Source organism: Mesoplodon mirus (assembly GCF_964341445.2).
Source record: "Mesoplodon mirus genome assembly, chromosome: 1".
NCBI classification, from domain to species: domain Eukaryota; kingdom Metazoa; phylum Chordata; class Mammalia; order Artiodactyla; family Ziphiidae; genus Mesoplodon; species Mesoplodon mirus.
Window position 1 is genome coordinate 202,583,931 of NC_138976.1, and position 21,742 is coordinate 202,605,672.

Here is a 21,742-nt window from a genome sequence, read left to right on the forward strand (position 1 = left end):
AGAAACCTGTAGAATGTGTGTGTGGCATATGGTTTGTTGGGTTTTTTTGTTTGTTGTTTTGCAGTACGTGGGGCTCTCACTTTTGTGGCCTCTCCCGTTGTGGAGCACAGGCTCCAGACGCGCAGTCTCAGTGGCCATGGCTCACGGGCCCAGCCACTCCGTGGCACGTGGGATCCTCCTGGACCGGGGCACGAACCCGTGTCCCCTGCATCGGCAGGTGGACTCTCAAGCACTGTGCCACCAGGGAAGCCCTGGCATATGTTTTATAAGTGCTAGACTGAGAAAGATGGAATATAAAGTTGGAAGGGGTTGAATTTATTATAAAGAACATACCTGAGATTCAAAGTATTAGCTCTAGCTGATGGAATTGGCTCTAATCGTTGGCTTGTTTGGCTGACTGAAACATAGATTCAATAGTCAGCAACATTCAAAGAGGGCAAGATGCCATAATTTATCTGACAGAATGTAGACAAAGGAATCCATGTACTTAAATGAGAATGTTGGAGTGGATTAATTATGTAAAACCCACTCAACTATCCCACAGTTATGCCCCCACAGAGGTCATCGATAACATTCTTCTTCAAGACATTAAGACATTCTTTGATGAGAGAAATACAAGCATCCTTGAAAACCTCTGTGGCATCTGTCTTCTGGGGGCTAATGATGACAATGCGGGATAGCACCAATGAAATGGTCCCCGTGCTTTTAACAGGAATATGGGGTTACAGAGTAGCAGAGGTTAAGTGGTAGCATTTAATATGAGAAACAAGGTGAGTGCAATTATCATAAAGGTCAGCAGGGCAGAGTGGCACTATTTTCACCCAAAATGACTTCCAGCAGTAACAGATTAATCACATTTACACTGGGGATTACATTGATGAGCAGGCTTGAAGTGTATAAATGAAAATAAAATTCAAGCACAATGAGCAGAAACCTGCATTGATTTTCCAGGAATGAAAATTACAGCCTCGCCCAGACCTAAACCAGAGATCAGGTGGCTACAACAGCTTCAGAAACTTTGCTGCAACACTGTCAAAAGTATAGAGTGTGATTTTTTTTTCTCCAGGTCTACCTCAAAGGGGTTTACAATTTTCCAGGGGGAATGTTTAGAAAGAAAAGTGGAAAACTCAGAATTTTTCAGAGATTATTAAGATAAATTTACACACCTGAGGTTCCAAACATCACTGTGGTCTTCAGGTCATAATAGGGCTTAAGGAAGCCATGTGATAATTGGAATTTTGACACAAGTTCACCTCACTAGAAATCCTGTGCAGTGACCTACTCTATATTTCCCCATATCTGAATATATTTTTGGAGTACACATACTTGGAAAATGACAGAACTCTCAAACAAGGTAAGTGCCATTAAGAACGGCTACTGCCTGACACCCATTAGGATAGCTATTATTAAATACAATAATAAATAACAAGTATTCGCATGGATGTGTAGAAATCTGAACCCTTCTCCATTGCAGTTCCTCAAAAAATTAAACAGAATTACCATACGATCTAGCTATTCTACTTCAGAGTATATATCCAAAGGAATTAAAAGCAGGGACTTGAACAGATGTTTGTAATTTCATGTTCTTAGCAGCACTATTCACAATAGCCAAAAAATGGAAACAACCTAAATGTCCATCAACAGAGGAATGGATAAACAAAATGTAGTATATACATACAATGGAATATTAATGACCCTTAAAAGGTAAAAAAATTCTGACACACACTACGATACGGATGAACTTTGAATTCATTATGCTAAATGAAATAAGCCAGAACCGAAAACACAAATACTGTGATTCCAGTCATATGAGGTACTAGAGTAGTCAAATTTATATAGACAGATAATAGAATGGTGATTGCCAGGGTCTGGGTGCAGTGATGAATGGAGAGGTGTTGTTTAATGGGTACAGAGTTTCAGTTTGGGAAGATGAACAAAGTCCGGGAGATGAATGGTAATGATGGTTGCACAACAACGTGAATGTACTTGATGCCACTAAATGGTACACCTACACATGGTTAAGATGGTAACTTTTATGTCATGCATATTTTGCCACAACTGGAAAAAAATACATAGGAAGGGCCAAGTGGAAGCTCCTGGAACTGTCCCTACATGAAAACAATACCAAAAAATAGCAATAGCACATATCTGGGGAATTTGCAGAGACTAAAATAACCATGCAGATGGTAATCTCCATCACCTGCCCCATTTAAATAATCTGTTTGGCCTGTAAAAAAGGCAAATAAGTCATGGACAATGATTGTTGATTATCATAAGATAATGAGGTACTAATTCTAATCAAAGCTGCTGGATTTTATGGGCCTTTTTTTCCTGGAACAAATCAAAACATCTCTAACTCCTGATATACAGCTATTGATCTGGCGAATAGTTGTCTCCACATCAAACAGCAAAGATAAAGGAGCAGTTTACTTCTATCTGACAGACACAGAAGTACACTCAAACTCTGTCTTACCAGAGTGCTATGCCAAGTCTCCCGATGTCTATAATATTATAGTCCATAGGGAGATTAGTCATCTGGATATCACAAAAGCATTATGATAGTCCCTTGTATTGATGAGTTTATGGTGATTGGACATGAGAAAAAGTAGGAAGTACTCAAGTTGTGTCAGTAAGATACATAGATGTCAGAGTGGGAAATAAACTCCATGAAAATTTAGGATGTCAAATATATCACAGCCTAGGTATGATAATGCACACAAACAGAAACCAACCTCCAGAAAGCACTGAAGATCATGTTGATTTGTTTTAAAGATGGAGGCAGCACACAGCTAGGATTCCGAACGATTTTTTACACACTCCCTTTCCTAAATCCCATTCCTGATAGTGACTGCTCTTTCCTTTTACCTCTTCTCTCCTGTCCTCACCCTTCCTTTATTGTTCCCTATCCTTCTTACCCCTCTGCCCTCTTTCATTCTTCCTCATAGAGAATAACCTGGGCTATTATTTGTATTCTTTACATTCTTTGTATCTCTCTCCCGTCCACCCCCCACCTCAACAAAGGCCTTGTACCAACTAAGAAAGGAAACATTTCAAGTCCTCAGAGTATTGAGAGGAGAAAGGTTATGGGGAAATAGCAAATCCTGACAATTTAAATATTCTCTATGTATCACATAAGTATATTTATCGTAAATAAATTCATACATGCAATAATAGTACAAATAGAAAATATTCACAAGCTACCAGACTGCCAAATTCTGCATGAGATACAAAATCACATACCTATACTATCTGCTTTTCAATTTATAATTAAAAACACGTTACCTCAGAATTTTAAAAATAGCATTTTGATAATTATAAAAAAAAATTATAACTACATTAAAATTTTAAATTTCTGCAATTTTAAAGACACCATTAGAAAATGAAAGGGCAAGCCACAGATTAGAGAAAATATTCATGAGATATAGATATAGATATAGATATAGATATATACATAACATAGACTGGCATCCAGGATATGTAAGATGATCTTACAACTCAATAGTGAAGTAGTATTTAGGGGAAATACTACTTCAGAATTATAAGAAACAAATATTTGTGTTTAAGCCACCCAGCCTATAGTATTTTTTATTGAGATATAGTTGAAATATAACATTATGTAAGTGCAAGGTGTACACTTGTTGGTTTGATACATTTGTATATTGCAGTATGATTACCACCAGTAGCATTAGCTAACACCTCTATCATGTCACGCAATTATCATTTTTTTGTGGTGAGAATAATTATGATCTAGTCTCTTAGCAACTTTGAAGTTTATAGTACAGTATTGTTGACTGTAATCACTATGCTGTGCATTAAATCTCCAGGGCTTATTTATCTATCAATACCAGTTGCAAGTTTATATCTTTTGACCAACATTTTTCCAATTCCCCCACCCCCAGCCCTGGAAACCACCATTCTACTCTTTGCTTTTATGACTTTGGCTTTTTTAGATTCCATATATAAGTGATATAAGACAGAAAAAGACAGTCTATGGTATTTTTGTCATAGCAGACCAAACAAAGGAGTATTTGGGAGATGCCATATCATGTAAGCTTTTTAGTCAATGGTGAGAAATATTGATTTTATTCAATTACAATAGGATAGTGCAATGCAGAGTTGGGTTTGGAGGCTTAAACATGGGAGAAAAATGATCTAATTTATTTTTGTAAGATTATCTATTGGGGGCTGCTTCCCTGGTGGCGCAGTGGTTGAGAGTCCGCCTGCCGATGCAGGGGACACGGGTTCGTCCCCCGGTCCGGGAAGATCTCACATGCTGCGGAGCGGCTGGGCCCACGAGCCATGGCCACTGAGCCTGTGCATCCGGAGCCTGTGCTCCGCAACAGGAGAGGCCACAGCAGTGAGAGGCCTGCGTACCACACACACACACACACACACAAAGATTATCTATGGGGAGTTTCCTATAGACAAGTAAACAAGGATTCAAGAAGAAACTTTAGAAGGCCCTTTATAAGAGCCCAGGTAAAGGATAGCAGATTAAGGTGGTAAAAATAGAAAAACATTAACTAGCAATTAACTGAGAAATAGATTTTCAGGAACTAACCCCCACACATTTAGATAATTCATCTGAAATATGCTATTTGAAAATATACCTTCTTAGGATGCATCATATCTCTGAAGGAAATGCTAAAATAACAATGGATTGATAGTCCAAGCAATGAAGATTTACTGAGTGGTGTGTGTGTGTGTGTGTGTGTGTGTGTGTCGTCCTCAACTGTCCTAGGTTCAAGGAAAGGCAAATAGAAATAAAACCTTCATGTTGGAATACTGTCCCACAGTGAGTAAAGGTATCATGTACTTTTAAAATTATATTTATTTAAACAAAGCCTAATATAATGGGAAAAATAAACTAGACCTGGAATCCAAAGACCTGAGTTTGAATCGCAGCTTGATTAATTACCAGAATATTAAGTTCGGGCAAGTTGTCCACATTTGATCAATTTCAGGTTCCTTATTTACAAAATGGTAGGCTGGATGGAGTGATCTCTAGGCTCCCTTTTTGCATGAGATTTTGTTATTCTACAACACCATATTGGTATTCTCATTAAAGTGAATTTCAAGTGATTGGTCAAGAAGAGGCTCATTTATTTACTTCTTTTATTTCAAATTTAATAATAATGTAAGCCCTCATCCCATCAGGCAAAGAAGAAACTCTACCAGTTTGTCATCAGTCAAGAATCCATTTCTTTCATTAGGTCACATGAACATTCTAGAGGCTTAAAATAACCCTAGAAAGTGTGGTAGAGGCTCTGTATTTGGGCCTTAAACAAAAGATATATCTTGTTGAACTTTCATGGTGGCTTTAAATCTGCTGACTCTACTGCTTCACTGATAAACTGGAATAACAGGAAAGTTGGTGCCTGAACCCATATTACTTGCATTGAAGTGCATAACCACTGTTTCAGAAATCTTTCTGTATATCTGGAGACATGCCCTATTTTCACATTGCCATAGTGAATGTTTAAGTTTTCTGCTACATGAAGATATGTCCCTTCTCTAGCCTCAGGGACATCTATCCCTCTTCCTTTGGAGTCTCAATGGCTCTCCTCTGTTTCCTCTCTCTCTCTCTCTCACCTAACATTATTCTTTCAAAGTATTTGTGCTTTTCAAAGAACAAAGGAAAATCGGTCAATTCCAGGAAACACCAGCTTTTCACCCTAACACAAATCTCCCCTGAAGTAATTAACAGCAAATGTTAACTACCATCTTGAAGTGGTGGTAATAGAGTTATTGGGGAAAATAAACACAAATTAAAGCTTCAGTAAATTATACTGCCATAACTACAAATAATTAGCTCTTCAAGAAAACAGATTTATATATCGACAAAATCCTTGTTTTGGAGCCTCCTCACCAAATAGCCTTAGTCTTTAAGGGAACAATCAATGATCTGAAATCTATCCCTCACCAAGCATACTTTGAAAAGTTCATTCTACTATACAGCTCATTAGATCGAACTTGCAATAAATCTTAACAGACTCAGAGAAGAAAATGTTTATTTAAAGTGGTAAATTTTCAAAACTTCACGTGGAGCCTGACCATATTTCCAAAGATCTGATTCCTGCATTTCGCTTCAGATCATCCCCAATCATTAGAGAGATCTCTAACCAAAAGATATGTAAATCTATGTTCATGTTGCCATATCTGACTACATATATATTCTTATTTAACACACACAAAAACTCATGAACACACTGTCTCTCGCTCTCTCACATACATACACAAACACACACACACCCATCCCTTCAGTTCATATATTTGTAAACCTACATACTCTTTTTGTAACTGCAATTTATTTTTTAAATCCACATTATGTTATTATGATCCACCCATGTTAATACACACAAAAACATTTCATTCAATTTACCTATTGTATAATATTACTTTTGAGAACAAACCATAATTTATTTATCAATTACCTTTAAGAAGGGAATTTAGGTAACATCCACCTTTTTATAAACAGCACTACATTAAAATTCCAATGCACCTAGCTTTTAATGTAGATAAATAAGAACTTCCTTAATGATAGAGAGGCTGACCTTTCTATTATAATTTTCGTGGCCACCCAGATTTATTCTTTTGTGTTTTTATTTGTCCATTTGTCTATACTGCTGTGGAAATGTTTCAATATTAATGTCAAATAATCTGTTCAGCTTTTCTTCATACTTTGTGATTGTTTAAATGTTGTCTTTAAGAAACCTTTCCCTAACCTGATTTCATAAAGCTATATCCATATTTTGCTTTTAAAGTATTAATGTTTTTTCTTTCATATTTAATTTTTGATTTGAACTGGAATTTATTTTCTCATTTCTTTAAGATAGGGGTCTAACCCTTTGTCCATATGAATTTCCAATAATCTCAACACCATTTATTAAAAGGTTCATCCTTTCTCCACACATCTGTAATGTTACCACATTAGTCTTTTTTTTAATCTATCTATGTTCCTGGGCCCTATATTCTGTTCAATTTTGTTTGTCTATACCTTTGCTGTGCCAGTACCACACTGTTTTAATTAATATGACTTTAAGTGTTTATATCAGGTAGCATAGGTTGCCCTTTCTTCATGTTTCTTAATGTTTACACATCTTCTTCAAAAATTTTTGGCTACTTTCAACTCCCTACTTATACCTAATGGTCACCTTGGCTAAGACACGGTAACCAGACATTTGGTCAAACATTATTCATGATATTTGTGTGAAGAATTTTTTAGATGAGATTAACATTTAACCCAATCAGTTGAAAGTCTTAATAGAAAAAAGGCTGACGGCCCCTCAAAAAGAGGGAATTCTGCCAGCAGACTGCCTTTGGACTCACACTGCAATATCAGCTCTTCCCTGGGTCTCCAGCCTGTTGCCCTGCCCTGCAGATTTTTTGCACATACACATGTCCTATTGGCTCTGCTTCTGTTTCTCTGGAGAACTCTGCCTAATACACTTCTCTCCCATATAAACTTTAGATTTAGCTTGTCATGGCTTATGAAAATATCTATTGCAATTTTCATTGTAATAGCAATGCATACACAAGTTATTGCCATGGTCAATTATAAGATATTGATTCATGTTTTCAAAGAATATTACAAAGTGTTCCATTTAATTTTTTACATCCTTTAAGAAAGCTTCATTTTCTCTATGAATATTTGACTCACATTATATTTATTCTCAAATACCTGATATTTATTGTTTTATTGTGAATGATATTTTTACTTAATAGTAAAAGTATTAATGGAATAGTATTTACTAATAGTAGTACATTTTCTTACTGGTTGTTGCTAATATTTTAAATTCTTATTGGTTTTTGTACGTCAGTCATCCAGCAAGTTCAGAGATTACAGATTTTCTTATATTTTGTATGCAGACATTTTCCACCTCTTTTTTTGTTTTCACATATATTTTCCACTGGCTTTTGCTTCGGTACATATAAATTAATCTTGTGTTAATATTTTATTTGGAATAGTTTTATTGATTACTATAAATGGATGTGTTGTATATTTTATTTATTTATTTGTTTTGGTTTGGCTATTGTACATTGAAAAAGTGAGTATACCCTCTTGTTTCACTCTCTGAAAAATTTTATATAAGATCAAGGTTAATTTGAGCCCTGAAGGATTTGCAAAGTCACTTTTAAAATGTCTGGTCCTGGTGTTTTTGTTTGCTGATTTGTAGACATTTGACCAGACTATCCTATTCATGTAAAAGTTGTTAGTATACTATGTTTATCTATTTCCTCTTAAGACAATTGTGCTAATTTTATTTTTTAATTCAATTTTTTATAAATTTTCATATTAATGGCATAATACTCTTTACTTTATTCCTATAATTAGTAAAACTCCAAATATATGTAAATAAAACCCCTTTTCTTTCATAGTTTTGTTTGTGCCTTCCTCTTCTATGAACATAAAAAAATACCATTCTTTATATTTTCAAAGAAACAAAATTGAAGTTTACTGATCCTCTCTATTGTCTATTTAGATCCCATTTTTTACTGACATATAATTCACATACCATAGAATTCACCTATTTATATATTTCAGTGATTTTGAGTATATTCTCATATAAGTGCAACCATCATTACAGTCAATTTTGAACATTTTTATCACTTCAAAAAACAAATCTAATATTCTTTAGGCATCACCTCCCTATATTCCCACCCTACTTGCCACAAGCTCTAAGCAACCACTAATCTATCTTCTGTCTCTGTAGATTTCACTATTCTGGACATTTCATAGAAAGAGAATCATACAATATAAGGTCTTTTGTGACTGACTTTTTTACTTAGCATAATATTTTGAAGGTTCATCTAAGTGATAGCATGCATCAGTATTTCATTCCTTTTTATAACCAAGTAATATTTCATTGTATGGACATACCAATTCTGTTCATCCATTTATCAGCTGATGGACATTTTGGCTGTTTCCACTTGTTTGCTACTATGAAAAATGTTGCTATAAACATTCTTCTTCAATTGGTGTGAACATAGGTTTTCATTTCTCTTGGGTATACATCTAGGAGTAGAATTGCTGGGTCATATGGTAATTTCATGTTTAACTGTTGGAGGAACTGCTTAGATGGTTTTCAATTGAGTGACACCATTTTACTGTCCTACCACTATTTTTTTAAATAGTGTGAAGTGTGAGTCCTCCTACAAGTTGGAGATTATTGATACCGTCTAAAGTTTGTTTTCTGTTTGTCCTACTTGTTTTATTAATTATCTCTTCTTCTATGGCACAATCTAATTAATTCTTATGTTGCAAACTTAGCTAATTAATTTCTAATAAGTTTCCTTTCAAATATGTGTGTGTCTCTGTGTGTGTGTGTGTGTGACACAGATTACAAGTATTGATTTACAGGTTCCCAGCAAGGTTTTTTTTTTTTTCAGCTCTAAATATTTAGTAAATTCTGACAGAAATTGTCATTAAATAATAAAATAGAGCTTACAGTTTCAAACTTAATAGAGTAAAAGTAGACTGTTATAAATATTTCATGATTCCAGAAGAAAAAGAAAAATATGAAAGGATTTAGACAAGTAGGAAAAAAAGGAAGATTTAAACCAAATTAGTAACTACATTTAATGCAAATGGATTGGCTGCTCCAAATGAAAAGAAAATAAGTGTCAGATTGCATAAAATTACATGGAACTATGTGCTCTCTTCAAGAGACATACCCAAAGAAAGTGGAAGAAGTAAATAATAAATGCAAGAGCAGAAATTAATGACATAGAAAATAAACAACACAAATTCAAATGCTAACACTTGGCTCTTTGAAAATACTAATAAAATTGGCTATCTACTTGAGAGGCTTCTCAAGACCAAAAAAGAATAAAAAAAGATAGAAAGCGCAAGAAACCAATATCAGAAAGGTAAAAGGGTCATATATCACATACATGTTACAGACTTTACAAAGGAAAAAATGAACAAAGTGTTTTCAAATAAATTTTAAATTTTATAAAAGTCACAGTCCCCTAGAAAAATATAACCTCAAAATAGATTCAAACAGAAATAGAAATTTATACATACATTTATACATTACAGACATTGAATCAGCACTCACTACTCTCACCATGAAGAAAGCTGAAATCCAAGATTTTTCACTAGTGTGTTCTAAAGAAAGGAAGAATTCCAGTAGTACACAAACTCTTTGAGAATAGAAAGAGGGAACACTATTCAAGTACTTTTGAATATATTCTTCATTTCAAGACAGGAAAGGGTAGTATAAGAAAGCATAATTAGAGGTGACCTTACCCAGGAAAACAGATGATAAATATAATATAAGCAAACTGAGTCCAATATAAAAAGCTAATTTCATGACAGACAACCAAAATTATTTTACACAACAAAATTAATAAAACTAAACATACAAAAAAATTAAATCAAAAGTTTCTTATAATTTCACCAGTCATGTATGATTTTACAAAAACCTGCAACTAATCTTATCAAAGTAGAAACAAACTTTATTAAATGAAAATTAGCAATCGACCATAGAGTAACATTATAGATACAGGTGAGATGATGAAAGATTTAAAGATCAGGAAGAAGACAAGGATGCCCCCTGTCACCACTCTATTCACTATTGTACTTGAGAGTTTAGCCAGTGGAGAAAGTCAAGAAAAAGAACTAAAATGTCTAAGGATTAGAAAAGAAAACACACAACTTGTTCTATTTATATATGATATGGTTGTGTACAGAGAAAATACAAAATAATGTACAGGAAATTGCTAGGATTTGTAAGAGAGCTTCTTAAGATTTCTAGATAAAAATCAATAAAAATAAATTGTGTTTTTATATAATAGCATCAAACAGAAAGTGATAGTAAAAAGAAAGAAATCCTTTTAGATAGCACCAAAAAGCTGAAGTAGCAATAAATCCAATAAGATATACAAAGCCTTTACAGACAGCTTTTCAAAGACCTTGAAGAAATCAGAAATGAATAGAGATATATTTTGTGTTTATAAGTTGGATATCTTAATAGTGAAAAGATGTTAAGTCTCTAAAGATTAAGTTATAGAGTAAGCAAAATCTAAGTGAAAATGCCAAAGATTTTGTTTTGGACCTGAAAAACTTCTTTAAAAATTTATACAGATTACAAAAGCCCACCACACACTTGAAGAATAATATAAATGTGGGAAAAGTTGTTCTACTGAATATTTAGTGTTCTTATAAAGCTATAGTAACAAAGAGGGTGCAGTTTTGATACAGAGACAAACAAATGAACCAAAAGAAGACTTAATAGAGACACAGAAAAACAAACCAAAACATATATTATTAAAACAAAATCATATGTATATATATGTACACACACACACACACATACATATGACACCTCTGTATAACAGAGGTATCACAGCACCTCAACAAAGACATAACAAACTTTTCGATTAAAAAATGCTGAGCACTAGGGTATCCATAAAGAAAAAATACTTGAAATTGTATCATATTGTAAACAAAATTATTTCCAGATGGATTAATGACCTATATGTGAAATGGTACCAAATATATTTTAAAAGACAATATAGGAGGCTATCTTTAAGCCACAAAGTAGAAAGATGGAAAAAAATATAAGCTTTAAAGGAAAAGATTGATGTATTTACCCACATTAAATTAAGAAATATTTTCCAACAAAAGAAAACACAAAGATAGTTAAAAGAGAGGTCATGCCACAGAGTTTGAAAAGATCATTGCAACATATAAAACCAATAGAGAGACTACAATTCAAAACGTGAAAAGAACTTAAAAAGAATAAAGCTGGAGGTATCCCACGCCCTGACTTCAGACTATAGTACAAACCTACAGTAATCAAAACAGTATGGTACTGACACCAAAACAGACATATGGAACAGAATAGAGAGACCAGAAATAAACCTATATACACTTATGGTCAATTAATCTAAGACAAAGGAGGCAAGAATGTTCAATAGGAAAAAGGTCTCTTCAATAAGTGGTGATGGGAAAACTGGACAGCTACTTGTGAAACAATTAAATTAGAACACTTTCTCACATCATATACACAAATAAAATCAAAATGGATTAAAGACCTAAATACAAGTTCAGAAACCATAAAACTCCTTGAAGAAAACATAGGCAAAACACTCTGACATAAATAATAGCAATATTATTTTGGATCTGTCTCCTAAGACAAAGGAAACCAAAGCAAAAATAAACAAATGGGACCTAAATAAACTTAAAAGCTTTTGCACTGAAAAGGAAACCACTGACAAAATGAAAAGACAACCTGCTAAATGGCAGAAAATATTTGCAAATGATATGACCTATAAGGGGTTAATATCTAAAATATATGAACATCCCATAAAACTCAATATTTACAAAAAACAATGAAAAATGGGCAGAAGACCTGAATAGACATGTTTCCAAAGAATACATACACGTGGCCAATAGGCACATGAAAAGATGCACATCACTAATCAACAAAGAAATACAAATCAAAACCACCATGAGATATCACTTCATACCTGTCAGAATGGATATCATCAAAAAGACTACAAATAACAAATGTTGACAAGGATGTGGAGAAAAGGGAACCCTAGTGCACTGCTGGTAGGAATATGAATTGGTGCAGCCACTATGGAAAACAGTATGAAGGTTTCTCAAAAACTAAAATTAGAACTACCATAAGATCCAGCAATTCCACTCCTGGGTATATATCCAAAGAAAACGAAAATACTAATCCAAAAAGATGAATGCACCCAATGTTCACAGCAGCATTATGTACATTATTTACAATAGCCAAGATATGGAAGAAGCCTAAGTGCCTGCTAACAGCCAAATGAATAAATAACATGTGGTGTGATACACACACACACACACAGAAATATTACTCAGCCATGAAAAAGAGAGAAATTCTGCCATTTGCAACAACATGGATGGACATGGAGGGTATTATGATTAGTGAAATAAGTCAGACAGAGAAGGACAAATACTGTATGTTATCATTTATATGTGGAATCTAAAAAATAAAATGAATGAATATAACAAAACTGAAATAGACTCACAGTTATAGGGAACAGACTAGTGGTTACCAGTGGGGAAAGAGAAGGAGGAAGGAGCAAGATAGGGGTAGGGGATAAAGAGGTATAAAATGTGTAAAATAAATCAGCTACAAAGATATATTTACAGTTCAGGAAATATGGCCAATATTTTATAATAACTTTAAATGGAGTATAATCTATAAAAATATTGAATCACTATGTTCTACATCTGAAAGTAATATAATATTGTAAATCAACTATACTTCAATTAAAAAATGAAATAAACTCTTAAAAACAAGAATAAAAAGGCAAATAACCCAATAGAAAAGTAGGCCAAAAATTCAATAGACCCTTCAAAAAACAGCAAATCCCAAAAGCCAATAACTATATTTAAAATTGTAAAATATTTATATTTTCACTAGTAATCATGAAAACTAAAATTCACACCATAATGAGGTACCACTACACACAGATTAGATAGGAAATATTAAAATAAATGATAACAACTACTGTCAAGGAATTTAAATATGTCACCACCACTGTTGGAAGTGTAAGTTGATTTGACCACTTGTCATTATCTTGTGGTTTAAGGACATATATTCTCTGTGACTCAGCATCTCATTCCTGAAACTTCCCTATAACCCAGTAGTTCACTCCCTAGAGAAATGTGTTCTCCTGTGTACTAGGATACATATATAAACATGTATCTTGTTCAACATTGTTCATGACAGCCATAAATAGAAAACAACACAAATATCTATCAACAGTATTACAGGAATGTGCACATAAGTAATAAATCTACAAAGAAAAACAATGAATGGGTTAACATAACAGTTAGGTAAGTGGTTATTGTTTGTGCTATGGGAGGGTTTTGTGATGATGCAAGGCATGGAGGGGATTCTTGGTTGTTGCCAATGTTCCATTTCTTGACCCGTGTGATTGTAACAATTGTTACTGCTTCATAATTTTCATTAAATGTACATAGAGTCTATAGATTTTCCATCTAAACTCACAAAGAAAAACAGCTATTGTGCTTACTACCTAGGGAGTTAAGTACACAGAAATGATGCTACAGATGAATACTTATGTCTCCACAGTGATGCTTGCTGGCCACAAAAGCTAAAGCACCAGGATAACTGCCTTTCCTTATTTTCAAATTCCAAGTCTCACATAAATGCACTGAGTTTGTGGAATTTCTTTTATATAAAGATCCCAAGCTGAAAGAGGGTTTGGGATTTTTTTTTTCTTAACTTCTATCCTCTGCCTTAGGAAGGTATACTAGAAAATGCAGTAGCTCCCTTATCCTCAGGGTATACATTCCAAGACCCCAGTGGTTGCATGAAACAGCAGATAGCACCGAATCCTATATATACTGTGTTTTTTTCCTATACTTACATACCTATGATAAAATTTATAAGATAGGCACAGTAAGAGGTTAACAATAACTAATAATAAAATGTAAAAATTATAGCAATATGCTATAATAAAAGTTATGTGAATGTGGTCCCTTCCTCTCTCAAAATATCTTATTGTACAAATTTAATGCCTTTTCCATCTTAACTAAGCACTTATCATGCATTGTGGCCATAAATTTTGCAATTTGAGGTGTGACCGCAAAACTAGCATGAATTTATTTTTCCTTCTTCACAATTTCACATACAGAAGATTCATTCTTACCATAGATCTTAGCAACCTCAGCAAATGATTTTTTCTTTCCTTATTAAACCAAGAACTTTCACCTTTTCACCTAAAGAAAGTACTTTACAGCTTCTCTTTGGCATATCCAAATTGCCAGCATCACTCCTCTTTTGCTTTGGGGCCATTATTAAGTAAGATAAGGGTGACTTGGACACAAGCACTGTGATACTGAGACAGTCAGTTCTATAAGGAAGAGGGCTACTAAGTGACTAAAGGGTGAGATACGCCAGACAAAGGGATGGTCCATACCCCGGTGGGTGGATGGATGATACAAGATTTCATCACACTACTCAGAAATTTATGAATTGTTTATTTCTGGGAGTTTCTATTTAATACTTTTGGACTTCGATTGACCGTGGGTAACTGAAACAGCAGAAAATGAAACCTCGAATAAAGGGAAATGACTATAGATCAAATAGATGCTGAATGCCAATCCACTTATTTCACTCTAGGAGTAATCTTGGATGAATCGATTATAATACCATCTGAACTCTCCAAATATCTTTAGTTCTTTCAGATTGGTAAGAAGTGGTCTTGTTAATGACATAAGTAATTCCTTTTCCCCTTGTCAATAAACAACATGGTGCACATATTCACTGAAGTGTGTCAAAACTCACACCTGTTAAATGACATTTTCAAATTAACTTCCTTAAGGTGATCTTGCCCTTAGAGAAGTAACTTTTCTTGCTTTTTCAGAGTCCTTAACTCCAAGAATCAAGTTTATTATTTAACTATACCTACACTTCCAAATACTCTCACCAATAGCCACTGTCCCCAAAGAGTTTAGACCCTAGTGTTACCCTGAAGCATTTTTTCAAAGGAAAAAAAAATCCCCCTAGAAAAAAGTATTTATATTCTCTTTAGGTTTGGTCTTCCTATGGGTATCAAATAATATTCACTCCTTCCTTAAATCTAACACAGACAAAAAAATTCCTGAATCTATACCATGCCAACTTCTGAATTCTGAATTTGGGATATAGTAAATTAATGATTAATAGTTTCTTCTTCAACTTCCTTTAGTACAAACACACACACATCCTAATTTTCTTAGTCTTTTAAAATACCATCACAATTGAATAAGATTACTAACTTCGGTACTATGATATCATAATATAGGATTTCCTACTATGGTACCATAAAACATTGATCTCTGATGGCTCAATCACACTGAAAAGCTCTACAAACTCTAGGGTTCTACAGCTGTAGTTCTCCTTTTGCACTGCTTATTGAGAGGAAAAATTTGTATTCATACCTTATAACTTCTCTTTAAGCTTGCCTTCCATTCTTAGCTTACTTAAGATTTTGTATATTCAAATCTGTCCATAAATTGGAGTCAAATATTACTCTGATATTTGATTAGGTGCTAAAATCAGTGGAAAATATTGTTTAAGGGACTAAAGTCAAAATTACCCTTGAAAATCTCTTAAATCGATCATAATATACACTGTCCACTAAATAATTTATATCAATTCCTCTAAAGCTTATTTAATCAATTTCCCTTACCCATCCTCTCAATTAATTATTCAATGAATTATTTGAGAATGGCAGAGAATCATGAATTCCTAAACAATGCATTCTTCTTCTCACGTACCTACTGGCTGTCTTCTCACTAGTTTCAAGCCCTGTTTCAAATGTAGCTGGAGCCAAATACTGTATCAACTGCATTGCCCCCATCAATATTGCCATATCATTCAGGGACTTTTTCTCCGTCTTCATAAACAATCTAATTTCCCTTCTATCATCCATTTTGGATGATGCAGATACACAAATGACCTTCCCCAGACTTCTTCCCTCTCTTCATAGCCTGATAACAGCTTGTGAAATTTTCCTATGGGAAACTAATAAACTCACTAGAAAGTATTAACCTAGGCATTCATGTTAAACCATGCATTCTCAAACTTGACACTCGGCCAGTGCTTCCAGGCCAAGATTACTACTTTTCTCAAGTTACTCCCCTGCTGAAAGAGTATTCATTACATCAGTTTACAAAAGCTGTGAGCACTCCCCTTCCTCAGCAACAATCTGGTAGTTTAGAAAAACGGTGGAGTATTTCTTGGCTAATTTCTATGGTAGTCTTAGATGGAGGCACAGCCATATGTTATGTCACAGTACAGTAATCTCAGACAAGACCACAAGTATATAAATCCTCATTTATGTAGACTTGAATATCTGTAAGAGCATGAAAGTGGGTCTGTTACTAGAAGAAAAGCCTACTTTACAATACAAAACACATAGAGAACAGTGGAGAGCATGGATAGTGTTTTCCTCTTTTCCATTTAAAGTCTATACATGTTTCAGCTTAAAGCTGCATCTCTGTAGGTTCTCCCTAACTTTTCTCCTCTTCACCATGACCTTGGTTTTTTTTTAGCTTTCTTCTTACTCTGCAAGGCTTGATTAGCAGTCAGTAGGCTCCTTTCATCTTCTCAGCAAGATAGGCTGTGGGAGAGGTCAGGTACCTTGAAGGTCCTACGGAAATATGTTTTAATCTTTCAGTTAAACATCTACAATCAAAATTTCTCTTTCAAATGTTGATAGCCTTTATTTGGTGTTATGATAATAGAAACTTTCTTTTCTCATCTAAGCTAAGGCTCTCTTCTAGGAGGGGGAAATGACCAAAAAAAGGGAGGGGGGACGTGGAGAAAACAAATCTTGTCTTACTGCGTAACACTGAAGACAGAGAACAGAATTATATGGCACTTTTTCTTGAGGAGATGATGACGTTGCCCTGTGGTATTCTTTTTTATTCTTTAATTAATTAATTTTTATTTATTTTTGGCTGCGTTGGGTCTTCATTGCTGCACGTGGGCTTTCTCTAGTTGCGGCGAGTGGGGTTACTCTTCATTGTGGTGTGTGGCTTTCTCATTGCGGTGTCTTCGCTTGCTGAGGAGCACGGGCTCTAGGCACGTGGGCTTCAGTAGTTGTGCCATGCAGGCTCAGTAGTTATGGCACACGGGCTTAGTTGCTCTGGGCATGTGGGATCTTCCTGGACTAGGGCTCGAACCCATGTCCCCTGCCTTGGCAGGCGGATTCTTAACCACTGCGCCACCACGGAAATTCTGTACTGTGGTATTCTAATGAGAGAAGTGGAATTTTTTAAAATTGTTTTGCATAGAGGGAATTTACCACCATAGTGGTGATATCTGACTTCTCTTATGTCTTAACTTCTGAGACCTAAAGCCATTCAGCAGTGTTTTCTTGGTAGCTCTTGAAATATCAGACCGTAGTAGAAGAAATTACAGACATTTCTCCAATGTCTAAAACCAGTTTATTAACCAGAAGCACAATTTAAGGACTCTGTACTTCCAATAAATCAAATCCTTATAGTCTCTAATTTATACATAATCTTTCAGTTCCATTATTTTTCATTTCCAAAGATAATTCTTTTTAAATCCACTAGGCTATATTTTCTACCTAAACTATATGTTCCAGTAAAATAAAAGTATGGGGATTGCTAAATGGGCCAAGATTCTCTCATGTTCTATCATGTATGTCATTAAAAATAATTTAGAAAACAATGCCATGTTTATTATCAGATTATGTCTCTTTTATAAAAGATACATTGGAAAACCAGGTTAATCATATGTGGTTTGATTGAGAAATTCAATCTTGATGAAGTAAAAAAATTTAAATGTTTAATTTTTTTCAGTAACTGCTACAAGGGAAATTTAATGCTTTTGCAGTCTAGACCAAAAATTACATCTAATTTTAAAGAATTCGTTTAAGTAACTATATGGACATTTCATGTACCACTATTATTATGTTATTATTTTTATTGGGGGGATATTTGTTCAAAGCAACAACTCCAAATAGCCAAAAAGCTTCCCACATGCTCTTCTCTAAATTCCTGTTTTGTTTAATTATAACCCTGAGTTTAGAATTAAAAAGAAAAAGGGGGAAAGAGGGAGACCCTCCTCTGACTACAAGCACAATTATCTGCCCATTAGCAGTTATGATCCTGGTCTTCTGCCTCTGATATCAGTGGCCTCTAATAACATGGGATGGGTTCACTCTGTGGCTTCAGCATGGGAAGAGTTTAGGGTTCATCCTCATTCTTGCCTCTTTTACAACGGAAGAACCCCACCAAAGTGGAAGCCATGTCATACTTTTGTCACTTCCAGCAATAACCCCCTCCAACTTATTCTCTGGGCTACTGTTCGACCACACTGAGTTATCTTTTAAGCTCTCTGAGAGTGACAGTGAACTAACTGGAGTACTGGTATTTTCATCATCTCTTACCCAGAAACACTGTTTCTTCTACCAAGTCTGACTGGTAGAACAAATGAAACAAATTTTCAAACAACAAAGTTTCAAACACACAAAACCTATCAAATGATTTGTTTCTTGCTTTGTTTTAATCTCAATAACTGTAGCTTTCATCTGTAGAAGTTAAATTTGATTCTTTTATGTATCTTCTATATTTCTACATAACTTTTTTTAACGTGTGTGGTACAATTATAAGAGCTATTTTGACTTCCTTATCTTCTCATTCTAACATCTGTGCCAGTTTCGGGTCACTTTCAAGTGATTAGTCTTATTCTAGTTCATCTTTTCCTGTCCCTTTGTATGCCTGGTAATCTTTGGTTGGATGACATAACTTATTAATTTTGCCTGGTAGTAGTGATGAATATTTTTGTATTTCTATAAATATTATTGAGTTTTGCTCTGGAACATAGTCAAGTTACTTGGAAAGGTTTTCAACTTTTTGTGTCTTGCCTTTAAGATTTGTTCTGCTCTCAAAAACTTCATTAGTTCAATGTTTTATATCTATTGTTTAGATGATGAAAATGAAATTCCTAGAGAAAATGTAAAAGCCATGTACCTGGCTGTGGTAGGATCTCAAAAATTATCATTGAATAATTTGAATTCATATCCCTCTGATTCTAAAAACACCATGGTGCCACTCTTCACAACGTTCCTCTGTTTTAAATTAACTCACTTATTAGCTAGATGAAAAGTCCCTCCAAAGTTTCTTAAATATAAAATTTAAATACTGTGCTAAAAAAACAATATAATAATTTTCTTACCACTGGCTGTAACAATTTACTCATCTAATTCAGGCTTTTCATTTAACAGTAATTATATATGGTTATAATATGTGAGAATATGCAACGAGAACTTACGTTGGAAAAACATCTGTTCTTACATTTCATATTATAAAAATATTTTCACTGTACAGGAAAAGCCAGACATATTCTAAAATATTTATTTGCAGGAATGTCTTGGATATATATTTTCCTTTAATAATTAATAAAACTAATAACTGACAATAGCATTGATTGAGGAGGAGTATAATTTTGAGTTTCCTGCCTCAGAGATGATGTTAATCTTCATGTTCACATTTCATGTAGTTTAGTTCAGAAAAAAGTTTTCATTTTCCTCTTTGTAAATAAAAGGATCCCCATTCTGCATTCAGAACAGTAACAGTAAAAAACAAAGGCCTACTTTATATAAAGTCAGAATTTATAAAGACACACACACCCATATATACACACACACATATATATATATATATATATAAAACTTCCTTATTCTTGTTTCCAAAATATTATTGTAAAGAAAATTACGACTTATGTGGTATTTATTCATGAATAAACTCTAATGGAGAGTTCTGCTCCTCGTTTTTGTCCAGTGTATGAACACATATATAAGTTATGGAAATCCCCATCTTATGAGGAAGAATCTGTCTCTCATTATAGAGATTGAAAATGCCAGCTACTTAATCTCTGAGTGTCCTTTAAAGCCATAGGCTAGCATATGATCTTAGCTCTGACAATCAGTTATATCCATTCCGGAGACTGGACTAGAAGCTACTGACAAGAAGAAAAGACTGCTTAGAATATATTCTGGCAGTGGAAAGCACAAACTGTTTTCAGTATCCAGAACAAATGTATCAGTGATTCATATTACTGTATTTAGCATCCCCTATCATTGATATTTGTAGTTCTAGCTGAAGTGTCTCTTCCCAGTGACTCTTGCACTAGGTTGTTCCCTGGACCAATTCTACAGCATGATTCCTAGGCATAAGTTTAAACTTCCAAACAGCAATCCTGGTTGTTGAATCTTTTATTTAGAGATTCCATAAACTGTCCAATATCTTTTTAATAGTTTATTTTCTACTTAATTAACCCAGAGTAAGTCACCGATTGCTCTAACATAAAAATTGATACCAGGAGAGATCAGAGAAAACAGATCATTGAGGATATAGGGGAAATTGCCATCACTTATCTAGTTTGGTTTGCACTGAAGACAGTAAATCTCTAGTTGGCAATAAGAAACAAATTGAGAAAAAAGTATCCTTAGAGTGTCCTGGAACTTAAAGCCTACTAGTGCCCTGACTAGGGAAAATCAAGTAGTAACTCACATGTAAAAGTATGAAGGTCCTGGGACTTCCCTGGTGGCACAGTGGTTAGGAATCCACCTGACAGTGAAAGGGACATGGGTTCGAGCCCTGGTCCGGGAAGCAACTAAGCCCACGAGCCACAACTACTGAGCCCGTGTGCCACAACTACTGAAGCCTATGAGCCTAGAGCCTGTGCTCTGCAACAAGAGAAGCCACGGCAATGAGAAGCCCACACACTGCAATGAAGAGTAGCCCTCACTCGCCACAACTAGAGAAAGCCCGTGCACAGCAATGAAGGCCCAATGGAGCCAAAAATAAATAAATAAATTTATCTTTTCAAAAAGTATGAAGGCCCTGGGTATTCCAAATCTGTAGGGTGTCATGGTTACTTCTAAGGGCACTGGGAGAGCATCCTTTCCCAATTGTGTATTCTTAGCTCCCTTGTCAATGATCAGTTGCCTGTATATGCATATGTTTATTTCTAGTCTCTTTATTCTGTTCCATTAGTCTGTCTTTTTGCCAGTACCATGCTGTTTTGAGTACTGTGGGTTTGTAATATATTTTTTGAAATCAGAAACTCTTATGCCTCCAACTTTGCTCTTTCTCAGAACTGACAAATGGTGTTGGTGAAATTGGATATCCACATGCAAAAGAATGAAACTGGACTCTTGTATCATACACAAAAATCAACTTTAAATGGATTAAAGACTT

At 34.6% G+C, this 21,742-nt stretch overlaps 1 protein-coding gene across 1 annotated transcript in view; it reads left to right on the plus strand.

Moving 5' to 3' along the window:
• Positions 1-669: 669 nt before the first annotated feature.
• Positions 670-21,742, plus strand: part of LOC309807072 (E3 ubiquitin-protein ligase RLIM-like) — a gene marked incomplete at both ends in the record, with an annotated part of 51,864 nt that continues 30,791 nt past the window's right edge. Inside the window, 1 exon segment of the mRNA XM_082626284.1 lies at positions 670-738. Coding sequence (XP_082482410.1) covers positions 670-738 — 69 coding nt within the window.